General features: G+C 36.4%; 2 protein-coding genes across 2 annotated transcripts; one reads left to right on the forward strand and one right to left on the reverse strand.

Annotated features, from left to right (window-relative positions):
- Nucleotides 1-10,295: 10,295 nt before the first annotated feature.
- LOC18094818 (serine/threonine-protein phosphatase 7 inactive homolog) lies at nt 10,296-16,704 on the reverse strand. Its single transcript, XM_024585928.2, has 10 exons — nt 16,546-16,704; nt 16,144-16,316; nt 16,003-16,053; nt 14,760-15,812; nt 13,808-14,317; nt 12,829-12,969; nt 11,846-11,950; nt 11,346-11,537; nt 10,820-10,891; nt 10,296-10,749 (listed from the first exon to the last, which is right to left on the reverse strand). Exons 2-10 carry the CDS (start codon nt 16,309-16,311, stop codon nt 10,687-10,689), a joined length of 2,355 nt encoding a protein of 784 aa, XP_024441696.1. The 5' UTR covers nt 16,312-16,316; nt 16,546-16,704; the 3' UTR covers nt 10,296-10,686.
- A 246-nt stretch (nt 16,705-16,950) lies between these two features.
- On the forward strand, nt 16,951-18,323 carry LOC18094819 (uncharacterized). The gene is made up of 2 exons (XM_006369189.3): nt 16,951-17,395; nt 17,516-18,323. Exons 1-2 carry the CDS (start codon nt 17,011-17,013, stop codon nt 17,974-17,976), a joined length of 846 nt encoding a protein of 281 aa, XP_006369251.1. The 5' UTR covers nt 16,951-17,010; the 3' UTR covers nt 17,977-18,323.
- Nucleotides 18,324-26,822: the final 8,499 nt, after the last annotated feature.

The raw sequence follows: 26,822 nt of genomic DNA on the forward strand, positions 1-26,822 counted from the left end.
TACTAACCCACCTCCGGCATAAATGTCCAAATCTGCACCCATCTCTTTCAATTCCGCCAATTGCCACTCCTTTCCCACTGTTAACCTTCCCAGGGTGGCTTTATTTTTACGGCTGAGGGCATCTGCCACCACGTTTGCTTTCCCCGGGTGGTATTCTATGGTGCAATCATAATCCTTAATGAGCTCTATCCACCTTCTTTGTTGCATGTTCAACTCCTTTTGCGACATCAGATACTTCAGGCTCTTATGATCAGTAAAAATTTGGGTTCGAGACCCATACAAATAGTTTCTCCATATCCTCAAGGCAAATACTACAGCAGCCAACTCCAGGTCGTGCACCGGGTAGTTCACCTCATGAGTCTTTAACTGTCTTGATGCATAGGCGATCACCTTCCCATGTTGCATCAGAACACACCCCAATCCCTTCCCCGAAGCATCACTATATACCACAAAACCCTCGGTCCCTGAGGGAAGGGTTAACACTGGAGCAGTGGTGAGCCTCCTCTTCAATTCTTGGAAGCTTTTCTCACATTCTTCCGACCACACCCATTTCTTATTCTTCCTAGTTAGCTGGGTCAAAGGGGTTGCAATCAAGGAAAAACCTTCGATAAACCTCCGATAGTATCCTGCAAGTCCCAGGAAGCTACGTATTTCGGTGACCGAAGTCGGTCTTTCCCATTTCAAAACTGCTTCGACTTTTTGGGGGTCTACAAAAACACCTTCGGCTGAAATGACGTGTCCTAGAAACGTCACTCTCTTCAGCCAAAATTCACATTTACTCAGTTTTGCATATAATTGGTGATCTCTCAAGGTTTGTAAGGTTTGCCTCAAGTGCTCTTCGTGCTCCTCGAAAGAATTCGAGTACACCAGTATATCATCAATGAATACCACCACAAACTTATCAAGGTATGGTTGGAAAACCCGATTCATCAAGTCCATGAAGAGGGCCGGGGCATTCGTCAACCCGAACGGTAGCACCAAAAATTCATAGTGTCCGTAACGAGTTCTAAATGTTGTCTTTGCTACATCCGCTTCTTTAATCTTCATCTGATAATACCCTGATCTTAGATCTATCTTCGAAAATGCCCTCGCTCCCTTTAATTGATCGAACAAATCATCTATCCGAGGTAACGGATACTTGTTTTTCATTGTTATTTTGTTCAACTGTCGATAGTCAATACAAAGTCTATGGGTTCCATCTTTCTTTCTTACAAATAGGACCGGTGCTCCCCAAGGAGAATTACTGGGCCGTATGAACCCTTTGTCTAACAATTCTTGTAGTTGAGTCTTTAACTCGTTCAGTTCTACTGGAGCCATCCGGTAAGGTTGTTGGGCTATGGGTGGGACTCCAGGAAAAGTGTCTATGGACACCTCTACCTCTCGCTCTGGGGTAGTCCCGGTAGTTCTTCGGGAAACACATCTGGGAATTCCTTCACCACAGGAATATCCTTCAGTCGTGGACCTTCATCATCAGAGTTTAAGATGTATGCGAGGTATCCCATACATCCCTTTCTTAAAAGTTTTTGGGCTGTTACCACCGATATTAAGGCAATCGGTTTGAGAATTCTCTCTCCTTCAAAAATCATTCTCTCACCCTTAGGGGTTTGGAAAGTAACAGTTTTAGCATAACAATCTATTAGAGCCTTGTATTTACTCAACCAATTCATGCCTAGGATTATGTCAAAATCATGCAGCTCTAAGGGAATCAAGTCTACTTCTGTTTCATACCCAGATAGACTAACCCCCACATCCACATACACAATATTTGTTTCAACCATGTTTCCCATTGGAGTTCCAATTAAGAATCCCTTCTCTACTATTTCTACTCCCTTTCTCAGTTTAGTGACAATTCTCTTAGCAATGAATGAGTGGGTGGCACCCGGATCAAACAACACATGCACATTAAAATCATTCAATAGTAGTGTACCTGCCACCACATCCGATGCAGCCCTGACCTCCTCCTGTGTCAGGTGGAAGACCCTCCCTGGGGTCCGATCATTTTGTGCTCTCGGTCTCCCTCGACTGGAGTTTGCTCCTGATTGAGAAGATCTCACTGGCCTATTCACGGTGACTGACTGTTGGTGGCTCTGACTGGGTTGCCTATAGCTTTGTACCTGTCCAGTGTTCCTTTTAGGGCAGTCCCTCTTGAAATGACCTCTTCCACCACAGTAATGACACCCTTGACTCAAATACTGGCAATTCCTCCACCTATGACCTTCTCCTCTGCACACAAAGCATCGCCCGGGGGAAACTGAGCAGTCCCCAGGGTGTTTTTGTCCACATTTTATACAAAAAGGATAGTCAACACTCTTGCGATCACCGGTCCCAGTTGAAGAGTTTTCCCTCGAGTGCGACTGTCCAACCATCACTCTCCCACTTGACTGTTGGTGGGGCGGAAACATCAAACTCCCCTTTTTCCTGTACTGCTCAAACACTCCACTTTTTCCTTTCTTTGAAAGTGGTGGTCTGCCGCTGAAATAGTCCCCATCTCTCTTTTTGCCTATACCCTGATGTCCCCCTTGGCTTTCTCCAATGCAAGCCTCCAGAGCTTAGGCAGCCTCAATCAACTCTCTTACAGATTTAAACCGTAAGGCGATCAATCCTTGTCTCAAATCCTGTCGCAAACCATCTCTCAACTTCTCAATCATATGTTCCTCTGTCGGCACATAGTGTGGGGCGAACAATGAGAGATCATGGAACCTCTGTTCGTACTCCAATACCGACATATCACCCTGCTTTAATGCCAAAAACTCTTGTTCTTTCACCTTGCGATGGTACCTGGAATAAAACTGATTCTCAAACTCTGTCTTGAAATCACTCCAAGTTAGTCTCTCGGTTGCACGCCTCAACTGAACTGTTTCCCACCATGTCATGGCCCTATCAGACAGTAACTGGGTTGCACAATTCACCCTCAAACCCTCGGGTATGCTTATTTGAATCATGGTCTTTTCTACCTTCCTAATCCATCTTCCAGCTATCTCTGCATCTTGTTCCCCCATATACGGTTCACAGCCCATTTCCCTCATACACTTGACTAGTCGTACCAGTGGCACCACGTTATCCGTGGTCATGCTAGTCATAGGGGCTGCCTGTGGAATCTGCGTGGTGGGAGTTGTTTGTGTCGCCGAACTAGCCATGCCCTCCAACATTGCTTTAACTATTTGTACAAGGAGTCCCACGTCTACATATTGTGGGGGCATACCAGTTGGAATAGTTGATGGTTGTGCTTCTGATCTTCCTTGCTGCTCTGCTGCAACTAGGGGTACTCCCTCAGTCTGGTTAGGCCTCCCGCCTTCCCCTGCTACCGCAGCTTCCCCCTGCAAGGTTTCGGGTGGTATTATCGGAGCATGAGATGTCCGTATCATCCAAGGGACCTTCGTCTTGCCAACCTTGGGCACCTTGGTTCCCGCCCCTCCTTTCTAAGGAGGGCGGCTCAGTTCGTGTCCCTTGCCAGGGTGCGTACCATCCTGAAATTCACCGCAGCAATGCAATTATCAGTGATCCTCAGGATCTAGACCAGGGGCTCAGATACCAACTGTAACAACCCGGCTTTTCCAAGCCCAAAATAACAGTAAATTTTTTTTTTAATATATATATATATATATATATATATATATATATACCTAACACACATGGTGCCGGTAATAAGCGAACCTGATCCCTCACATCATCAAAATACAATCCATACAATCCACATTTCATTTAAAAGTGAATCTTATATAAACACGTAATATTATGGTTGCATGATTAGAAGTTCATATTAAAAATATACATACATAGACATGAGTTTGCATTCCTATCCTACTAATAGCCATTACAAATTTAAACAAAAGGATCTAATAAAAGTTATACATTCAGTACATTGATTCATACAAAATACATTGTGATCTAGAATGCATCTACATGATTCCTTGCAAAAGTAGGTTCCCGTGTATCGGGTTCCCTAGACATCTCGTGGGTGTGACGTCCCTGCAGCAGTACAAAACATTTAAGAGAATGTAATTACTTAATAATAATGATAATGGTAACTAAACGGTCTGGCAGTTAAATGAAGCATTAACATTTATAATTTCCTCATGTACTTGGTATAAACAGCTTGTAGTGCATATAAATGCACCACTTTTTGCAACCAACCATAATCTTAAACCCGGCTATCCTCTTAAGGCATCATTTGCTAAGGTTAACCGTTCACTCACCCCGGTCATCCTCTTCGGATGCCATTAACCAAAGCTAATCAATCATTCATCCCGCCCATCCATTCGGATGCCATTAGCCGAAGCTAATCATTCATTTGTCCCGGCCATCCATTCGGATGCCATTAGCCGAAGCTAATCATTCTTTGTCCCGGCCATCCATTCGGATGCCATTAGCCGAAGCTAATCAATCATTCATCCCGGCCATCCATTCGAATGCCATTAGCCGAAGCTAATCATTCTTTGTCCCGGCCATCCATTCGGATGCCATTAGCCGAAGCTAATCAATCGTTCATCCCGGCTATCCATTCGGATGCCATTAGCCGAAGTTAATCATTCATTTGTCCCGACCATCCATTCGGATGCCATTAGCCGAAGCTAATCAACCATTTGTCAACATTTAAGCGTTCAACAATCTAATATCAGTTCTAACACAATATGGTAATATTCATGTTAAAGTATTTCATTATTCAACGTATGAAAAAGGAAGGTGCAAGTCACCTACCTGCTCCACCTGTGGGTTGTTCTTGTCTTGACGATGGTCCAATCCCGACCGCACCACCTAAGACATCAATGGTCATAAATCAGTACATTTGTATTTTTGAATCACATTCGTCACCACACTTATTTCAAGAGTTCATATGTTCACATTCAAGTGTTCCACATTTTACACCATCATACAATGAAATGATTACTAGCATTTAAGTCATTTATGCCTAGGAGGCTTATTGTAGAAATCGGCAGTGAGAACTGGTTCGCTGCAGGCTGCCCAATTCGGCAGCGACAACTGTTTCGCTGCAGGTAGCCAGTTCGGCAGCGAGAACTGGTTCGCTGCAGGCTGCCCAGTTCGGCAGCGACAACTGTTTCGCTGCAGGCAGCCAGTTCGGCAGTGAAAACTGTTTCGCTGCACGCAGCCAGTTCGACAGCGACAACTGGTTCGCTGCAGGCTGCCCAATTCGGCAGCGAAAACTGTTTCGCTGCTGGCGCCACATATTCGGCAGCGAATCACAATTTCGCTGCAGCCAACTCAACTTCGGCAGCGAATCGCAAGTTCGCTGCAGAACACGCCACTCGGCAGCGAATTGTTAATGCGCTGCAGACGACACAGTTTCGACAGCGAATCACCATTCGCTGCACAACACACAATTCGGCAGCGAATGTTAATTCGCTGCAGCCGACACAGTTTCGGCAGTGAATCACAATTTCGCTGCACAACACACAACTCGGCAGCGAATGCTAATTCGCTGCAGAAGACTCAGTTTTGGCAGCGAATCACAAATTCGCTGCAGACAACTCAGTTTCGGCAGCGAATGCTAATTCGCTGCAGCTGACACAGTTTCGGCAGCGAATCAGAGTTTCGCTGCACAACACACAATTCGGCAGCGAATACTAATTCACTGCAGAAGACTCCGTTTCGGCAGCGAATCACAAATTCGCTGCAGACAACTCAGTTTCGGCAGCGAATGCTAATTCGCTGCAGCTGACACAGTTTCGGCAGCGAATCAGAGTTTCGCTGCACAACACACAATTCGGCAGCGAATACTAATTCACTGGAGAAGACTCTGTTTCGGCAACAAATCACAAATTCGCTGCAGACAACTCAGTTTCGGCAGCGAATGCTAATTCGCTGCAGCTGACACAGTTTCGGCAGCGAATCAGAGTTTCACTGCACAACACACAACTCGGCAGCGAATGCCAATTCGCTGCAGCCGACACAGTTTCGGTAGCAAATCACAATTTCGCTGCACAACACACATTTTGGCATGAACACACACCACACATGCTGTAACAACCCCAACCTATACACTGTCACTAAGTTCCAGCAGAACACACACATTGAAACCATCAATTTCAGCACCTAATCCTTCAACAAAATCCCAGCAGAACACACACATTGAAAACCATCAATTACAGCATATAATCTTTCAATAAATTCCAGCAGAACACACACATTGAAACCATCAATTTCAGCACATAATCCTTCCACAAATCCCAACAGAACACACACATGCATGCTGGCCAACCCCATAGTTAAAGTCAGCCCTCTACCATGAATTGTTATTTCCATTTTATACATTTTTCTTTGTTAGATGTTCTGAAATTGGCTTCATTTCATTTCAGTTTCCTTGTTCTCCTAGTTAATTTCAGTTTCCTTCACAACTAGCTTAGGTCTTAGGTCAATTTCCTTAGGGTTTTCTTCTTCATTTCCGTTTCTAGTCTTAAGGAGAAGAGGAAAGGAGTTTCATGACCCATACCTTTCAAATCTAACTAAGTTTAAGGAAGGTTTGACACTATTCTTTCTCTTCTCCTGCTGCTTCTCCTCCTTCTTCTTCCTCTCACGTTTTCCAGCTTTCTTTTTCCTTTCCTCTAGGCAGCTGTCCAATCTTCTCTCAAGGTCTCATCTTTCCCTCACACGTTCACAAGGCACTCTCTACTGGTTTGGTTTAGGTTTCTGCTGTGAAAGAGGAAGGGAAGAACGACAAGCAGCTGCTGTTTTGGGAAGAGGATGGATCATCCTATCTCTCTCCTCCTTGTATTTATACTGCCCATGAAATGAGGTGGGTTGTTTGGGGGTTGGTTTAGATGTGTTCTTATCCTTGTTTTGGTCTATCTAAAACCGGTTTTACCCCTCCCTCCTCGCTCCTTAAGTTAATTAATTTTTTTTAAAAAAAAACAGACACTGCGTCGCTGCCGATCATGAAATCGGCAGCGAAAACTGCGTCACTGCCGATCATGATGCAGAAATCGGTAGCGAAAACTGCGTCGCTGCCGATGCAGAAATCGGCAGCGAAAATTGCGTCATCATTTCATATATATATATATATATATATATATATATATATATATATATATATATATATTCTCTTGGGTGTTTATATTGTTTGACCTCTCCTCAAAATTTTAACTATATCTGGAGTTATAGAACTCCGATTCAAGCGAGATTAGTCTCGTTGGAAAGCTAAGACATGAGACTACAAGTTTTATGTTTAAGGAGAACCCTGTTCTGCCTCTAAGATAGTCTAAATTGCTCATCAACAAACATTTGGACTGTTACTGTCCAACTGTTACTGTCTCATTTTTGAACTGTTACTGTCTGACCTCTCTTCAGATTTTTAACTATATCTGGAGTTTTAGAAAAAAAACTCTTTAACTATTAAATTAACTTCATATTAAGAATAACATATATCCTTTAAGCCATACCTACACATTATTGTTGTTGCTATTTTGGTGCAAACCTTAGTAGCATTATTGTTTCCTCCCTGTACCGATCCTTACATATTCTAGCTTTAGCTAGAAATTGAAAGTTGAAAGGACCAAAAAGAAGCAATCTAGTTTGTACTAATTATTTGACCCACGAGTTCGGTAAATTTCTTACAAAAAAAAAAATTAATATGCTAGCTTTTTAAATATGTTTTTTTTAATTTAATTATAAATCAAAAGGTTTATGTTTGAATTTAATTAAATACATCAACAACTATTTGTGATAATAAATGCAAAAAAACAAAGTGTTAACGTGTCTACTCAACTTGTCTCGTTGCAGGTCAAATACATTTTTTTCTAATACAAAATAATTAGAATGTAGGTATTATTAACATATTTTTTGACATCGAGTAAAAAATATAACAATGAATCAAAAAGTCAATGTTTACATATAATAAAATATAGTAAATATCGTATAACTTATTAAAAATATGTAAGATCTCAAGTTAATTTTTAACGCAGTAGAATACTAGAACAATGTTGCAATTGCTATATTAAAACATCATTTCACTGGTATTTGTATATTAATTTCTAAAAAAAAATGTAAAGTAAAAAAATTATAAAAAATTACAAAATAATAAAGATAGAAGGATATAAATAGATACAGTGTAGAGTGATAAATATTCAAAGTGTAAAGAATAAAAAATAATTTTTTTTCAAAAAAAGTAAAGAAAAAAGGTTGAAAAACTAGAGAAATAAAGATAAAAAAAAATGATAGTAAATAAATCAAGTATAAAATGATAAAAATATTAAATATAAAAATACAATTAAAACTTGTTTTTTTTAAAAAAAAATTTAAAAATTATAATTTTATCATCGTACCACTACCAAAAAAAAAATCACAAATTTTACGATTATTTCATCCGGTAAAACACCATGTCATATTATAATTATAATGTCTCAATGCAAGCAGATTTTCTTTTGGAACGTTTAACAAGACAAATAATAAAAATGCTGAAGCGCATTTCCATGGTCACCATTTTTACCATAAATTCTCTCCATGTTAGAAATGTATTTTACCATAATTATTCTATCATTAGTTCCATTAGTTAAATTTCAAAATCAATTATTTTCATTGATTAAATGCTAGCCAAACTTCATCCATTTTCGACCCACCAATCTACCAGTTAAAGCCAAAGTGGAGGACTCCCTCTGTTACTGTGCATTTTTCCATAAATTAGTTTAATCACCTAGGAACTTTACAGTTGTCTCTTCAATCATGTGGCGGTGATATTTTATAGATAGCGTTTGACCTGCGCTCCCAACTTTTTTTCCTTTTTTTTCTTCCGGTAGAAAAAAGAATTGGCAGGCGTTCTCAAAGATTTTGGTGCAAAAAAGTCTCTCGGTATTTCAAATACTAAACTTTTAAAACATGCACTTCCTCGAACCACAAGAATAAGAGAACTCAATTATATTTGTTAATAAATAAATAAATAATTATCAAGTTAACCTAAAATTAAATCGTAACATTGAAATATAAATGTAAGTTAAAATACTTGATCCTGAGCTGCTAGGAGCTCTTAATTTTCTATTTAGTTTATGTTATTGTTAAGGATTGAACTCTTTTTATTTTAAAATTAAAATGCTTGTCAATTAATGCAAACAATCTTGTTATAAATAATATCTCTGAATTTTAATAATTAAACTTTTAAAAGATACATTTTCTTTAAAAGGTTGCCAACCAAAAGAATAAGATAACTCAAAATTTATCTAGAATGGACTGGAAGCTAAACTCTAAAACAAAAGGAAAAAGGGTAAGAAAAGCTAAGCTAAATAGAAAAAATAAAAAACATTAGAGAAAAAGGTGAAATAGCTATTACAAGGTATGCATAACATCTCTCCTTCTATCCCCTTTTTATACTAATTTTTGAAATCATAATTGATGCATAATTAATTCCTGCCATTTTATCTTAATAATTTGTGATAAACAAATAAAAAACTTATAGATTTTGTCAGATAAGCCAAACATTTTTATTTTAGAAAATAAAATTATTCAGGAAGTGTGAAGTTATCATTCAGATTGTTCATTCATGGATTGATTAAACAAATTATACAAGTAAAAATAATTATTTATGAACCAAATAAATATTTTATAGCAAACCCAAGCTTGGCTTCTCTTAATTTCTCTTCACTCTAAAAACTTTGATGTTCTACGTGTCCATCTAAATTTTCAACTTCGTATTATATAAGCTATAAGAAAATTTTGTATTTTTTTAATATGAAATTAGGTTAAAAAAAATATCAACCAAGAGTTTTTTAAAATTAATTTTTTATTTACCCATAATTTGTTTTATTTTTTTTGTTAAAGAATATATTTTTTTTAATAAAGTTGTAAGTTGTTAGGAACCCACTTATAATTTCTCCTCAAATTTGTTCGTTTTAAAACAAATTTCTAACATACTATGGCCGACTATTCACCATATTTGGATGAGCATATTGTAAAGTAATTCGTATTACATAAGTAGTATGATAGGTAGACTATTGATTAGAAATTGAGACCTCCCTTCTGATTCTGCTCATGAAGCATTTATCTCCACACACCTTTCTAGTCTTTTTCAATACAGTTTCCATGTGGTGAAAATGATCCATCCGATCCAAATAGAATTTTGTTTCTCTAAAGCATGCAACTCCCTGAATAGAGTAACTTCTTGATCTACCTTATAATGGAATTTGTGTAAAATTGCAGAAATTTTAATAAGAGATGCATGCTTTGCTTTATACAGAGGCGATATCCGGTTTACTTCAACATGATAACATTACCTTACCTAGTTAGCGATGGAAAATTATTATTGCCAAACCAATTGGATACCTCATATTTAGAGATATCACACAAGTCATACCTGAATTCAAATATACTTTGATTAATCAAAGATATAAAGTGATACCTTCAACTCTGATAAACTTGGATTCATTTGGCTGTTCATCCATCGAGTCTGGAGTCTGAACTACAGTAGAAAGATACATAAGTTAATATCTTCACAAATATTACCCTAAACTATAAGATTATCATTCATCGATTTGAGCATTTTGGGAGGCGGGAAATTGTCAATGCATCGCATCTTATCATGGCACCCTCCAGTTTCATAAGCACCATCCTTGCCTTGAACTCTCTTCATTGCTTAGCTCAGGATTGAAGAGACTATTTTGGCTCCCTCAACCTGCGCACTTTACCCTCAGCTCCCAAAGATCCAAACCAAAATAGCTGCACTGAGAAACCAGCTCCAAGTACTCCTCACTTGGCAGGAGAAGGGCTTTGCAAAATGTATTTGCGCTTATAATCATCAAGTTCATCATCCTATTTAAAATAATCTCTTGTCAGTCTTCAGAATGACTACAATATGAGAGGGATAATCAAAGTGTCTCACCTTCTTTTTAATTTCTTTCTTCAAGCTACCAATGAGATTTAAAAGGTACTCGTAATTAGACTTGTGTGGTTCCTGCACTATCAAAACCTTTGCTTTAGACTACAACTCTAAATACAGATTAGGTAGTGTTTGGGATTGTGGTAGAAGTTATTTTTTAAAATGCTTTTCGCTTGGAAATACATCAAAATAATATTTTTTTTATTTTTTAAAAATTTATTTTTGATATTAGCACATCAAAACAATCTAAAATCATTAAAAAATTTAATTTAAAACAAAGAAAAAAATTTCAAAAATTTTTAAAAGTGCTTTTTGAACACAAAAACAAACACATTATTTTCCCCTTCAAATTAACTTTTTTTTTTTTTTTTTATGATTTTGGATTGTTTTGATGTGCTAAAGTCAAAAATTAATTTTAAAAAATAAAAAATATATTATTTTGATGCATTTCCAAGTAAAAAACACTTTGAAAAACAATCACTACCACAATCTCAAACACTAAATGAATAAACCCCACAAATGCAGTTACCTGTAAGTCTGAAGGGAGAGGTGATCTTTCCACCTTGGAAGCCTCTGAAATCTGTGCTGGTGTGCCCACATCATCTGCCAACGAAATAATCCAAGATGGGGAAGTAGAGATCCCTGAAGCCCCAATGTCAGTTCCAGAGCTTGTGGCAGCAGAATCTGATTGTTGACCAAAAGAGATGGCTTTGATTGATGCCTGTAGACAGTGTTCATGGAAGCAAAACAAGAGCCTTTACTTTCAAGGATTTTCAATCATGGGGATTTAATGAAAAGTTTAATAAGCGCATAAGAGCAAATTGCGAAAAATAGAATGAGACAATTCATTCAAACCATCTGTTTTTACCCGAGCACATCAAGAAAACAAAAACAAAAAATTTAAAGGTACCCAGAAGCCAATGCACATATGCTGGACAAGTCGCACACTAATATGAAAGGTTAATGCAACATGCAAAAAAATAATTCTTTCAGACACCTGTATCCATTTTGTCCTTGCCAGATCCATACCTCGTGTCTTTTTCTGGCTTCAAATGACACAAACTCAGGGGTATCGAAATTAGGAGGCTTCAGAATAGCATATGCTCCTTTACTTTTATAATCTTTGCTTGTATGCTGCATAATACACCAACCATGGCTAAAAGTAAGGTATAACTTCTGTATTAGCCAATATACATTCGGGAGGAAAAAAACATTACAGAGGAAAAAATATGAGAATTTTGTCTCGCATAAATATTAACTGCAAATTCTCTCATTATCCACTTAAACCATAGCTAAAGGTAAACTGTAAGGAGTGTATTAGACTCATTTCTTTTAAAGAGATGCAGATTGATCAACATTTACTTCGAGAAAGTCCATCAGTAGGATATATGAAAGGAAAAAGAAATCTGATAAGCAGAGTTACAAACCCACAAGAAAGACAAGCACGAACGACCAACCTAGAAATACAGCATCTTCAAATTTTAGAACGTAAAGAATCCAAAAGTATGCACAACAGATACATTTGATTCATAATTCATTATAGAATTTCATCATCGCCAAAGCCAATGGGCTATTAGCTTTAGCAAATTCCTTTTGACTGTTATAGTATACAATATTCATCTAAGAAATTCCATAGCATCACAGATCCAAGCTCTGCTCTTGGTTTCGGGGTCATACTTAAAGACGAAAAAGCTTTCAAGTTTCTTTTCTTTCCAAGGCTTTAGACATAAGAATGTTTTAACAAGTGTACAAGGTTACTAAATAATCTAAAAGAAACCAGCTTGGTGCCTGCTGCATTTTTTACTCCCACATGCTCCACTCAATGATGGTACTTGCATACAAAATTTCTCATTGATAAAAACATACGGATGACTTGATCTCACAATAAAGTCTGATAAAAGGGATTATATGATCTGAAGGTCTAAGCAACCTGGATGCCCTCAATAAATTTGAACTTTCACCCAAAAAAGAAGAAACGTGAAAAAAAGTGAGGTACAGAAACTAATATAAACCTGTGGGTAATCAGGGGCACTGAATAGGGTATATAGCTTCCCTGATTCTACTTCATGATCTGTGCTGTAGCCCTCCAACATATTTTTGAAACCTTTCTGACAAGCTATCGAGTCAGGGCCTTCATGTGACCTTATAATCACCTGTTGTAGGACCAAGAAATCACATCCAGTCTTAACACCTCAACTTATATGACTTTTATAGACAGACAGAAAAACAGAGGAAGGGGGGAAAATTAAAGGCTGAAATTTGACCTACTTTGTTTACAGAAAAGGTTTGTCAGATTGTTGGCAAATATCAGACTCAGATGTGATGAAGTAAACACTTGAAATACTTGCAAACTTGTGAAGTTGTAAGATCATGATAGCTTGTGTAAATGATATGCATGATTTAGTACATAAAGGTAAAGGTTGGATCTTGAATATAGCCGGGTTTCCTATTTGGTGTATGAATCCATCATAAAGGGTTTCTTTAGTAGCTCTAGGAAGTTCTCAAAAGGAGACCCTGTTTCATCTTTGACTTCTTTTATTCTAATACTGGAAGCATTAAATAGACTGACAGACACTGATGAAAGCATAGGCACATTGATAGTTAAGGACTTGAAGCATTTACAGGTGGTCAATGGCAGGTTTCGTCAAGGAGACTGCTAGAAAATGCTGAGAAGTGAAACCCAGGAACTGATTGTATGCCAGATTGAGACTATTAAGTTCCTTGAGGCAGCAAAACCATCTCATTTATTAATATGAACTCAGATTAGTTATTTCTGAAAAAGATAAGCCAAAAAGCAGGGTTCTAGCGGCAAACTTAGGATTTCACTAAGAATGCCCTATCAGAGTATCTTTCAGATTAAAAGGATCTTGCCTCTTAGTGGAATTTAGCAGGAAAAGACATGGAAAGACAGAAGTGAGGAGATTTTTGTCTCTGAGAAGAAAAAGACTCATCCCTTGGCTCATATTGATAGAGAGAAAAAAGTTCTTTTACCTTTAACTTGGAATGTTCTAAAAAGGCCTCTGTGCAATCAGGACCCCAAAGAAGACCTGCATCACCTCTATTGTTTTCCGTAAGACCAGATTCTGTTGTTGGATCTGACCATAAAACATCAGTCAAAATAGCATCTTTTGCTGACAGATCATGAACGAATCTGCTTACTTGATGTAACTCATCCAAAGAACCCAAAGATAAAGTGGTAGTCATCTTTTGTTTTTTATTTCCACTTTTGTTTCCATTGCCGTTCTGCAATTCATTTTCTCCAAAACTTTGTGATGAAGTAATTCCTTCACTCCGGAAAAGCCCTCCATGGGTTGTATAAACACAATCTGCTATTATTGAGGCCAGAGGAAGTTCTGCAAAAACTTTCAAACATTTTCGGTAGACAGTTTGGCCATGTTCAGGAAATTTGCGATTTACCTCCTTCAGAAAACCACATATTTCGGAGATATCACTTGACTCATGATTTCCACGCAGCAAATAAATCCTATGAGGCAAGAAGGCCTAAACATTGAAAAGGAAAGCAATGAAAATGCAAACAAAACCACTTAACCTTCAATGTACGAAAGAAGTGATTGCATTCATCATAAAAATGTAAGTGAACACATTTTCCCATCATTTATTTTACAGGGAAAAAAAAAACACAGGTAATTAACAAATGAGGCACGCAAGGAAAAATGTATTTCCAAAAACTGTCCATGTAATAACTTACCAAGTAACAAAAGGAACCAATTAGATAAGCACATTACCATGCTAATTACCTCTCTGATATCTAACGTATAAGAGAAATGTTGATGGGAACTGAATCACAGTGGACCTTAGTCTGGAATCACTGTGATTCGAAAATTGGAGTGTATACAGCTAACTTTTAGACCATTTCCGTTAAGTAAATTTTGAATAGATTCAGCACAATAAGTACAAGAAATATACAATGATCTGAAATTACCTTCCAAGCCAACAAAACAAGAAACAATTCCAAGCTTGATTTGCCCCTATCGATGTAGTTTCCATTAAAAACAAAAAGCTGCTTGTCAGAGGGTAAACCAACACTTTCCCAAATATTAAGCAGGTCAAGATATTGCCCACGTAGATCACCAACTACAACCACTTCGGTATTATTGTCGCATTGGATCTTTACACAATTAGGTTCTTGGCATAGGATGTATGAAGCTTTAGTTATCAATTCCTCCACCACAAAGAGTGGCATGATAGATGCAAACTCTGACAGTGACTTGTTCCACGAAGCCCATTTAAAGGTTTCCATCAAATTTAAAATCCAATCTAGAGTTATTTCCCCATTCAGAGGCCAGGAAATTGGCTCTCGAGTTGGTTCTCCCAGTTCCATGTCAACATGTTTATCTTGCATATCACTGTGCTCACCAACAACCAGCCCCTCTTTATCTTCCATAATAATCTCTATGTCCTGCAGGTTGCGAACACCCATACCCTCCTCATCTCCCATGGAAATCAGCCTGTCTTGAAGGTCATTGTGCTCACCGACAGCCAAACCATCTTTATCTCCCATAACAATTTGTCTGTTCAGCAGGTCACTGTGCTCACCAATGACGACACCCTCTATATCTACTAGAAGACTTTGTCTATCATGCAGGTCACCCTGATCACCCATGACCAGCCCTTCTTTATCTAGCATAGCGATCTCTCTATCCTGCAAGTCATTGTGCTGGCCAACTGCCACCTCATTTTTATCTTGCATAACACTGTGGTTGTCTTGCAGGACACTGAGTTCACCAATGGCCAGCTCTTCTTTATCTCCAAATTCAATATCCATCTCACCATATCCAATCATTCCAACAGCTAGCTTATCTTCCCCTTCTAGCACTTGATTAATATCCCTATGCCGATTCATTGTAGAACCTTGTTTAGCAATAATCCAGCGTGCAATTTCTGAAATCTTTGTCAATGATTTCCTCTCTTGTGCATTGAAGTCGTGAAAGGATGTAAGACTAATTTGATCAACTATTTTTCTGCATTCCCCTACCTGCACAATTTTTGTTGTAACCATTCACCAAAAAATTGTTGCCCAAGAAGTATTTGTTATCCAAAAGTTTGTAATGAATGTAAATTACCACCTAATCAAATTCAAACTAGACGAATCTGAACACGGTGTAAACACCAGCCTCGTCTTTACCATGCACAACTACGGCCCTAATAAATAAACGAAAACTCACCATAGTCTCAATGCTGATCTTCAAGACCCGAGACACATCATCTTCAGTAGCCTGTAAAATTCACAAGAACAGAGTGCATAATGAGAACTAGCCTACACAATGAAACGAAAAATCGAGCTTCAAGTGAAGAACTTTCCTTACCAGTTTCGTTTGACGATTAACAATCCCATTACCTAATTCTCGTATCATCACCATTGTACGAATTTCTTTATCATCCAAACTAGTAAAATCCATCGAATTTATATAGTTCATAACCTTTTTACAATCATTACGCCTTGCTTCTTGAACTCTCTTCAACTCAAGGTCCATTTTTACTCTGCAAAATCCACCACAAATAACAGATTTATAATTAAAAAGAAAAATATGCGAATAATAAGAAGAAACATAAACACAATCATGCAGAAAGTTCACTCCTTCGACAGGAAAAAAAAAACCCGAATTAATTATATTTCTTTTGAAAACCTAATTTTATTAGGTAATTAGGTTTTCTCTGACCTAGTAAAGTCTAACCAGCTGAAAAAAAAAAAAAAAAAAAAAGCTCACCAATTCCACAGTCAATCACGTAAATGATTAGATTGAAGAAAGTTCGCAGATTCAATAACCGGAAAGGGAAGTAAATTACCGGAAAGGAATCGGAGAGATACGGAGCGATTGCTTGCTTCAATGGCGCTGCTCTTGCTGACGAGGATGACGAAACGACGATTCGTTCTCAATCTAATAAGACACGTCGTTTCAGGGTCAGCTCTTCGGAGCAACGACGTGTGCTTCTCTTCCGTGTGTGTTTTCTCTTACAGAAAACGACGGTTCGTTATTATCAGTTTGGTACGGCGTGTCATTCATGAAAATAATCGCTTTCTAAAACGATAAGTGATCTAAACACAGCATCGGACACGACGTGTCATTCCGCCCTTAAGAACAGAACCGACGTCGTTTCAACCTTGACCAGACCACAACATTATTGTACGGTAGGGTCGGCTTCGACCCTTCTCTCAAATCTCAATTACAAAAATGGAGATAGAAGGAGAGGAGGGGTCGAAAATTGAAGTGGGAATAGGTTCAAAGGCCGTCTTTGGAAGAGGCTGTGGTTTTAACACAAAAGACCGAAGGGTTTCTCGTCGTCACGTTATATTTGAGCTCGACGACAACCAAACGGTTTCCTTTCAAGTTGTAGGAAAGAACCCAATTTGCGTACGAAGTGGTGAAGAAAACGTTAAGATATTTAGAAGGTTGCAGAAGGGTGTGGTAGCAGCTGGTGATTGGTTCTGTATTTCAAGTCAAAACCCTGTTCGGTTCCGTTTGAAAAAGAGAATTGGAGGAAGAAGGGTGCAAGAGAGTGACAGTGGAAATTGGTATTCTGAAAGATTTGATCTTTCGAAGATTGACCCTGTTAAAGGTTTGTTCTTTTCTTTTTCTTTTTCTTTTTTTGAGGTGTAGATATTGATATATTTGCTTGCTGACTTTTCATGATGTGCGTTTTATGTTTGATAGCATGTTTGTTATATTGGAAGTGCAGAATTTGGATTTCTTGTGATTGGGCATGAATTGGATTGCTATCCTAAGCAAAGGATAAAAGATGCAAGGAGCTGGGATTGGTTTCTTGAGGAACCTGAGCAAGATAGTGAGGGTGGGGAGAGTTTTGAGAGAAAAAAGAAAAATGGGAGGGGAAAGAGGAAGAAGAAAGTTGGAGGGAATGATGATAATTATGGTGATGATTGGAGTGGTGAGAGTGAAGACGATGAGGTTGTTGGAAAAATAATAAAGGTTGACAGACCAAAATATTCAACTAGATCAAAGGGACGAGACAAACTACGTCAAGATACAAAAACAAAGAGAGTTTCTGCAAGGAAAACTAATGAAGATGATGAGACACTAGGGGCCTTTATTGTTGATGATGACGTGGAGGGGGAACAAGGAGGAGAAGGCGATGAAGAAGAAGACGACATTGTTGATGATGATGATGATGATTATCACTGATCATTTGATTGCAGAATTTGCAATGGAATGAGCAGATATTTTTTCCGAGAATTGCTCTAAAAATGGTCAGTTGCCAACTTGCTGCCGTCTCGTAGTAGTAATCTGTGTTGTTCTAACAAACTAGCTTCTGCTCTTCGTATTTTGTTGGTTTAAATCTGAATTGTTTTAGTTGTAATATATGTTGCTCTTAATCTGTAATGTTTGTCATTGTAGTCCATGAAAATTTCTTGTTTTGATCGCAAAAGAAATCATATTGTGCTACAATTTGAATTTGTGAAAGGAAAACGTGTTAGCTGTGATAAAAAGATGAATAAGAATTTGCTATGTAGCTCTTGATTTTGGTGGCATCATCTCCACTCTGAGGGCTGAGCCTTCCTTCCCCCGCTACCATGAGTTTTTCAGCTGCACTCATTTCTGACCTGACTGTTCCAATTCATTGAGGATTGAACAAAAGATGCTCTAGATAAGAGAAGGGATTAAACTGAAGTATCGGTAAAGAGAGATTAGCCAAAATTGACATGGTTTGAAAAGATAATGAAACATTTACCAAGTTGGAGTTTAGCATAAACTGGACCGAAAGGAAAAGACCAGATACAGGGTGTAGTTGAGAAGGAAGGTTTATGATAAGAGTGGAGATTTTAAAGATTCAATAATAATCTCTCCTACACAATTTACATTTCAAAATTTCAATATGCCCTTTCTTGTTTTTGACCAAATGTGATACGTCAGGTGTGTTTCCTTCTTCTTCTTCTTCTTTTTGGGTTATGGAAGCAGGATTAAAACGATGTCGAGTAGGCTTTCTGACAAAATAAATAAATAAGTTGGATAAAGTGATAAAGGGATATGCTCACCCATTGTTATCTTGGGTTTTTTTAGATGTTAAAACATGAATTAGGGTGTAAAGGGGTGTGTTGGCTATTCAAAGTAGCGTGTAAGCTTTTTAATTTTAAAAAAAATCACATGTGAAATTGAATTTAATTCATAAACAAATTTGAGTTTAAATTATTGTTGTTTGGTAGAGGGTAGTGGTGTATTTTAATATTTAAATAGTTTTTTTTTTTATTTTGAGAAAGTTGTCGGAGCGTACACAACACGCGACAGTGTGTGGGAGCTGCTGTGTACTTTAAACGGCACGTGCGGTGACTTCTAATGGTAAAAATTGGTCTTCCACCGTATCATTTGATGCCTCGATATCTCCACTTTCAAAATCGGTGGCGCATGTAATCAAAATATGATTGGTTTATTGTTGATGACTCTTTTTTTTCCCCCTTTTATTTCTCTCTCCTACCTTTAAAAAAGCATCATGATCCTTATTGTTATTAATATTTCAAATTTAGTCTTTTTAGTTTTGGTTTTAGTATTGTGGTTATTTTTCCTTTTGTGAAAGGTTTTTTTTTTTTACAATTTATACAATATGTTTCGATTCGATCCTTCTTTTAATTTCTTATTTTTTTTCTTTGTTCTTTTCTCAAATTTTTTATTACTTTCAATTTTATCTTTCAAATCAAGTTTATGATTTTTTTGTTTTCTCAATAATAATAATAATAATAATAATAATTTCAATTTGGTCCCTTTTTTATTTCTTATTATTTTCCTTGACCTTTTTGTCAATATTTTTTTAGTTTTTAATTCTATCATTCAAATCAAGTTCAAGGTTTTAATTTTTTGATGATGATGAAGATGATGATAGTTGTATCAGTAGTTGTAATGTCAGTAGTAGTAATAATAATAATAATAATAATAATAATACTAGTAGTAGTAGCAGCAGTGGTGGTGGTTATAATAATAATAATAATAATAATAATAATGTGGAGGTATGACTTAAAGGATATAAGCTATTCTTAATATTAGGTTGATTTAATTGTTAAAGAGGTTTTTTTTTCTTAATTCAAATCTTGAAATAAGTATTCATGAAAAAATATTAATTTTTTTAAATGCATCAATTTGATGTTGAAGATGTACTTTCAAGATAATTTTTTTTAAAATAATATCAATTTATATGTAAATTGATTAAAAAATATTGTAATTATAAAAATTTATCTTGTCACTCTAAACAATCTTCTTGAACCTGATCAGATGATCAGATCTAACAATGAAATGCTGAAGATAGCAGGCCTCCATATCATTGCTTTAGAATGTGAAGAGAAAGAACATATTGATGAGGTATAATTTGAAGTGGAGGACAAGATGTTGTTGTAGTTGTCTGGGTACACCGTCGATGAAATCCCTACAAAAGCCTTTGTGAAGAAGTTGCCTAACAGATAAGTGTACCATAATTTGAAAATGGAGCTTGTTCCTATTGTGTTCAAAAAGTTATTGTCCTTGTTTGACCATGCTTGCTGAAATATTTTGTCTAGTTGTGTTTTGTTGTTGTCTTGTTATGTTTTGTGGTTTCTACTTGTTTCTAATCTTGAAGGCAATTTTGGCTCATGTTACTATAAGATCTTTTTTTTTTTAATAAACCTTTTATTTTAATGAGATCACACATTTTTCTGTATTCAAAATGTGTTTTGTTTCTTTTTGTCTTTTCATGCAAATACATAGTTGCACAAATGCACCTAATGCTTTTAGGAGTTCTAAAAGTGAATCTTTCATCAATTCACAAAACCTAAGAATAATCGGCTAGAGTTTGAAAATATAATTGCAATGGGTGATGAAGACAGGGAAGAAGAGGACAAAAAAGTTTGCTAGGTTGGTGGAAAAGGCCGAGAAAATTTAGAAACCCGTTAGTGAAGTACTAGAAGCAATAAATTTGGGTGCTAAACAGGATAAGAAATAATTGAAAATTGGTACCTTTATCACGATTGAGGAGAGAGGTGGTTTGATTTTCCTGTACAAAGAATATATAGATATATTTTCCTAGACTTATATGAACATGCCTGGATTGGACACCGACATAATGGTTCATAGAAATACAAAAGCAGTTGGATGCAGGATTTCTAAAAGTGGTCCATTATCCTAAATGAGTGGCTAAGGTAGTTGTAGTTTCCAAGAATGATGGCAAGATCAGGGTGTACGTGAATTAAAAAGATTTAAACAAGGCAAGCCCAAATAATGACTTTCATTTACCCCCACAAAGACGTCTTAGTAAATAACGCTACAAAAAGTGCCACATACATATAATGGATGGATTCTCAAAATATAATCAGATTAGAACAATAGAGGAAGACAAAGACAAAACTACTTTTGTCACGCCTTGGTGCCACGTATCAAAGGGCAATTGTCACCTTGTTCCACGATATGATGCACTGAGAAGTTGAGGTCTGTATGGACGATATACTTGTCAAATTAAAGAAAGAAGAAGATCACTTGCAAGTATTGAGGTTGAAAGGTTGTGTAAATTCCAATTAAAACTGAATCCCTCAAAGTGCTCATTCGGGGTAAAAATAGGAAAACTGTTGGGTTTTGTAATAAGCAGTCAAGGAATATAAGTTAATTCGAAAAAGTAAAGGTAATCTAAAATATGATAATGCCCAAGACAAAGAAAGAAGTGAGGAGTTTTCTTGAGTGTCTGAACAACATAGCTAGGTTTATATCCCAACTCATGGTGACTTGCGAGCCAATATTCCAGTTGCTTAGAAAGAAAAATCCAGGCATATAGGGGTAGTGATTGTCAAGATGCTTTTGACAAGATCAAGATGTATTTATAGAACCCACCATTGATAGTATCCCATGTGCTATGAAGGCCTTTAATTCTATATTTGACGGTGACAGAAATAGCCATGGGATGTGAATTAAGCCAACATGATGAATCCGGGAGGAAAGAACATGCTATTTATTAATAGACCAAAAAATCAATGGTTGTGAATTCCAATATACTACAATAGAAAAGCTATGTTGTGCCATGGTTTGGAGTGCAAAAAGGCTTATGCAATACATATTACATTACACAACTTGGTTGTTCTCAAAACTGGATCTACTCAAATACATTTGTGAAAAGCCTTACATATCAAGCCAGATAGCAAGATGGCAAGCATTGTTAACAGAATATGACATTGTTTATATGACAAGAAAGGATGTAAAAGGAAGTGTTATTGCTGACCAATTAGCATATAATGCTTTGGAAGATTATATGCCACTAAATTTTGACCTTCTTGATGAGGATGTATTAGTAGTCGATGGTGATGGTGAAATGAATGACTGATGAATCATGTATTTTGATAGAGCCATGAACGTATCAAGGAATGGGGTTGGAGCAGTGATAATTTCCCTAGAAAAGAAACAATACCCTATTTAAGTGAGGTTGTCAGTTGAATGCACCAATAACACAGCTGAATATGAAGCCCACATCATCGTATTACAAGTAGCCTTAGCACTAAAAATTGAAAATCTAAATGTTTATAGGGATTCTCTGCTAATCATTTGTCAGGTGAAAGGAGAAAGGCAAGCCAAGGATGAGAAGTTGAGGCTATATCAAGATTATCTCTTGAAATTAGCTAATGAGTTCGAAGAGATAAAATTCACTCACATAAGCAGAGATAAAAATAATTTTGCTGATGTTTTGGTAACCTTAGCTTTAATGACACATATCAATTTTGGGAGTGAATTCCAACCAATAAGCATTAAAATCAGAAATCTCCAACCTCATTGTTCTTACCAGATGGAAAACCATAGTACAATGATATCAAGAGGCTTAGCCAACACAGGGAACATCCTCTATGAGCCTCCAAGACAGATGAAAAGACTTTGAGGAGGATGACAATGGATTATTACTTGGATGAATAAATCATGTATAAAAGGTTATTCGTTAGAACTTTGCTCAGATGTTTGAGAGAGAAAGAAGTTGAGCAAGCATTATAGACTATCCATGAGGGAATCTATGTCACTCATGTTAATGGACATATGATGGCAAGACAAATACAGAGGTCTAGGTACTTCTGGTTGAACATGAAAAGGGATTGTGTCGACTATGTCAGAAAATTCCTTAAGTGTTAGATATATGGTGACAAGATAAACGCACCTCTAGCATTGTTGTTCAATATGACCTCACTTTGACCTTTTGATATGTGGGGATTGGATGTTATAGGACCAATCAATCCAAAGACTAGTAATAGGCATAGATTCATATTGGTATCCATCAACTACTTCATTGAATGGGTAGAGGTCAACTTTTACGTGTATGTGACATAAAAGGTGGACAATAGGTTCATTAAAAAAGATCTAATTTGTTGTTATAGTGTGCCAGCAAGACTGATAACTAATAACACTTAGAATTTTATAGGGAAGCTAATTATTGAGCTCTGCACTAAGTGGAAGATTAAGCATCTTAATTTTTCTCCTTACAGACCAAAAATGAATGGGGCGATCGAGGCAGCCAACAAAAATCATAAGATCATCCAAAAAATGGTGGTTACCCGTAAGGATTGACATGAGATATATCCATACACATTTCATGCATATTGTACCACATTCAGAACTTTTATGGGTGCAACCCTTTACTCTTTGGTATACGGGATGGAAGTATCAATGTATTTAGAAGTTGAGACTCCATCATTAAGGGTTCTAATCAATGTAGAACCAGAAGAATTAGAGTGAGAAAAGTTGAGATTCAAATAGTTGAATATGATCAGTGAGAAGAGACTAACAACCATTTGTCACCATCAGTTGTACCAAAACAGAATGACTAAGGCCTACAATAAGAAGGTTAGGCCAAGAGTGTTTAAAGAAGGAGACTTTGTATTGAGGAAGATCTTGCCAACTTCAGGAGAAGATTAGAGTAAATAGACATAGAACTACGAAGGACCATATGTGGTGAAGAAAGCCTTCTTCGAAAGAGCTTTAATTTTGACCTAGGTGGATAGAGATGATCTGCCTAAACATGTAAACTTTGACGTTGTAAAGAAGTACTATGTCTAATGTAATTTGTCAATAAATCAACAAACTCAAAGTTTGGCCAAGAATTCTTCGATGTATTTTCTTTTTCTCTAAACAGAAAACTTTGCATGATATCATAGGCTCAAACAAAAAAATATGTTTTTTTTGTGCTTTCATAAAAGTTTTGGGGAAATAAAAGTTATTAGAACAAATACAAAAGTTAAATCGGTAGTGTTTGTTTTTAACAAGTGAGTTTTGGGATTTCAAGTGATCTTCTGGTGAGGTGATTAAATGCTTCAAAACCTAAAAAATATACCAAAAACCACCTAAAATAACTTCGAAGTTGAGGTTTAGTTGAATGAATAATGATTCATAATCACAATGAGAAACGATTTTGCATGTCCAAACTAATAACAATGAGAGAAAGTAAAGCTTACTAATCCTGAACTAATGTGTTTGAAATGAAGAAATGTCATCTTTGATAATCTTTTCACAATACTCAGATATATCCTTTGCAGTCCTCATTTGAGCCAAAAAAAATTTTATTCATGCAAACTCGTCTGACTAGGATCACACCCCATACTGAGAGAAAGTACAAGGATTTAAAAAAAATTGACCGTAAGAATATACAAAATAATCCCCAATATATCAAAGATGCTCAAACAAAGCTAGGGGCATGAAGAAATTCAAAGATTAAAAAAGGTAGAGCATGCCATACAAAATGAAGAAAACAAAGATAAGAAATCCAAGCTGGACACTAGGGGCATGACCAGACCATTTTGCAAAGTCAATCCTAAGGTTTAAGAATCCCTTGACCAAAAGAAAGTTTGAGAATGAGCTTTAGTGATCCTTAGTGAGCTTTAGTGATCCTTAGTCTTAGGATCTCTTAAATACATTTTGAGCCTACAAATATCCTTTTCTTTTATAACCAAAAGCCAAAGTCCACATTATGTGCCCAATAAAGCCCTTTTTAATCAAAGGCAAGCAATCTGAATCGGTAAGTAATTCTTTCCCATGCAAAATGAGCTTTTCAAGAAACTTCGATTATGCTTTATTACTCATACAAATAAAATGAACGCTTTAAATATTTTTCCTTCCTTTGAAACTCTCAAGTCAAAACATGAACCCTTCTGATCAATATGACAAAAAAAAAGGTCACTTCACATTCTCACCAGCAAAAAAACCCACGAAGAAATTCAACTTTAATGAGACCTTGTCCATGGGCATTGCTTGAATTCTTTTCAGAACAAATTTGTTTTTAAACTAGCATCAAAATGGTTTTTAGCCTTCATATACTAGACAATGTGCTTTATAGCCCTATCTATTTCCTTTCTAAGTGTGTTTTCTAGTCCTCACATACCAGATAGTGCGCTTTTTAGCCCTATTTTCTGAGCGCGCTTTCTAGCCCTTACATACCAAATAATACGCTTTCTAACCCTATTTCTTTTCTCGTAATTGTGTTTTCAAGCCCTCACTTCTGATACGTTTGGAGGGATTGACCATTTATTGATATAGTAAATCCACACAATCTCTCATCTTTTCTTTTGTACGAGCTTACTATCTAAAGTAGTCTTTTATTAGACTTTCTATCTTAAGCATTGTAAACAGGAGGCAACTGTTATAACCTAATTTTGGGCTTCCCTCAAAATTATCGTTTTCTTTTAAAATTCAAAAAAGGCTGGCAACCTGGCAAGAGCAAGCTGAGAAGGTTTTCAAATGCATAAAGGAACCAAAATGAGATTTTGGACAAAAATCGTGAACCTAATTTTATCCAAGATTAAAAGACCATGTAAATGCAAGGTCAAACTAAATAATTATTGGACAAATTTGCTTAAAAATTAAGTCTAAGGACTTAATTAGACTTTTAATAGGCTAATTTGATTTAATCATGGGCTCAATTAAAGGTTTAATTTAGTTTAAAAATTAATTTGGATCAAATTAAAAGAATTAATTAAGTGCAAGGACTTAATTAGATTTTTAATTGGTCAAATTAATTTTATTAGGAACTTAATTGGTGAAAAATTAAGTTTTAAAGCCTAATTTAGGCTTAATTAAGAAGATTGAATTTTTAGAGGATTAAATTTAATTTTTCCAAGCTCATTTGAGTGAAACTAGGGACAAAATTACAAGAAGAAAATCAAAGTTTAGAGGTTAATTAGGGGCTAAATTAAAGAAATTCAGAACCAAAGACCTTTTTACCAAAGGCACGTGAATTCAAGGACTCGATTCAACTGAAAATAAGGGTAAAATTAAAGAAATTAGAAGTTCAAAGGTCAATTAGGGATGAAATTGAAAAAATTCAAGAGCGGGTGACACGACCAAAAGATTGATGTCTTCTCCCAAGTGTAGGAGTGTCGAAGTAATAAATAACCCGGCAAGACCGGGGTCGAACCACAGGGAGGTTAATTGTATAAATTATAGTTAACAGCAACACAATAACAACAACAATAATAGTAATAATAATAATAATAATAATAATAAAGAAGAAGAAGTTGATGAGAACTTTGAGATGCAAGATTAACGTAAGGATTAAACAATGATAACAGCAAATGTCAAGGTTAGAGGATCCACTAATGGTATTTCAAACAAGTATAGTATAAACTCTTTTTATTCAATTGGAAACCACACACAAAGGAGGTTCCAATCAGATTATAAATTGTTAACATGATTACATTAGTTATCTTATTCGAATAATGCTAATACTTGTAAATGTTGTCAGGCATTCATGATTATAACTTATGTTAACAACAAATCAAGTTCCTTTCATAGCTCAGGTGTCGGTTATACCATACAGTATGGGCTATGAAAGTGCCAAGTATTTGTTGTACCAGGTGTTATACAACATAAATCTAGATTAACCATTTAACAAGCAAAGTATTAAAAGTGAACAAGATAACAAATATAAAGCATGTTAGTATCCAACATTAAGGTCCATGTTAAGTTTATATTATACTTATTCTTACACCATTAGTGTACTCTTTTCACCTTGACATAATTAACTTAGTTAAACATAATGAAAGAAAGAAACATAA

The sequence above is a fragment of the Populus trichocarpa genome, chromosome 1, assembly GCF_000002775.5.
Source record: "Populus trichocarpa isolate Nisqually-1 chromosome 1, P.trichocarpa_v4.1, whole genome shotgun sequence".
NCBI classification, from domain to species: domain Eukaryota; kingdom Viridiplantae; phylum Streptophyta; class Magnoliopsida; order Malpighiales; family Salicaceae; genus Populus; species Populus trichocarpa.

What these genes read in the sequence shown, in the direction of transcription:
- LOC18094818 (XM_024585928.2), bottom strand. Translation starts at nt 16,311, where the DNA reads ATGGACCTTGAGTTGAAGAGAGTTCAAGAAGCAAGGCGTAATGATTGT. An exon ending in TTAATCGTCAAACGAAACTG is followed by an intron (nt 16,054 to 16,143) that starts GTAAGGAAAGTT and finishes TGAATTTTACAG; the next exon opens with GCTACTGAAGATGATGTGTC. An exon ending in AGATCAGCATTGAGACTATG is followed by an intron (nt 15,813 to 16,002) that starts GTGAGTTTTCGT and finishes AAAATTGTGCAG; the next exon opens with GTAGGGGAATGCAGAAAAAT.
- LOC18094819 (XM_006369189.3), top strand. Translation starts at nt 17,011, where the DNA reads ATGGAGATAGAAGGAGAGGAGGGGTCGAAAATTGAAGTGGGAATAGGT. An exon ending in GAAGATTGACCCTGTTAAAG is followed by an intron (nt 17,396 to 17,515) that starts GTTTGTTCTTTT and finishes TTGGAAGTGCAG; the next exon opens with AATTTGGATTTCTTGTGATT.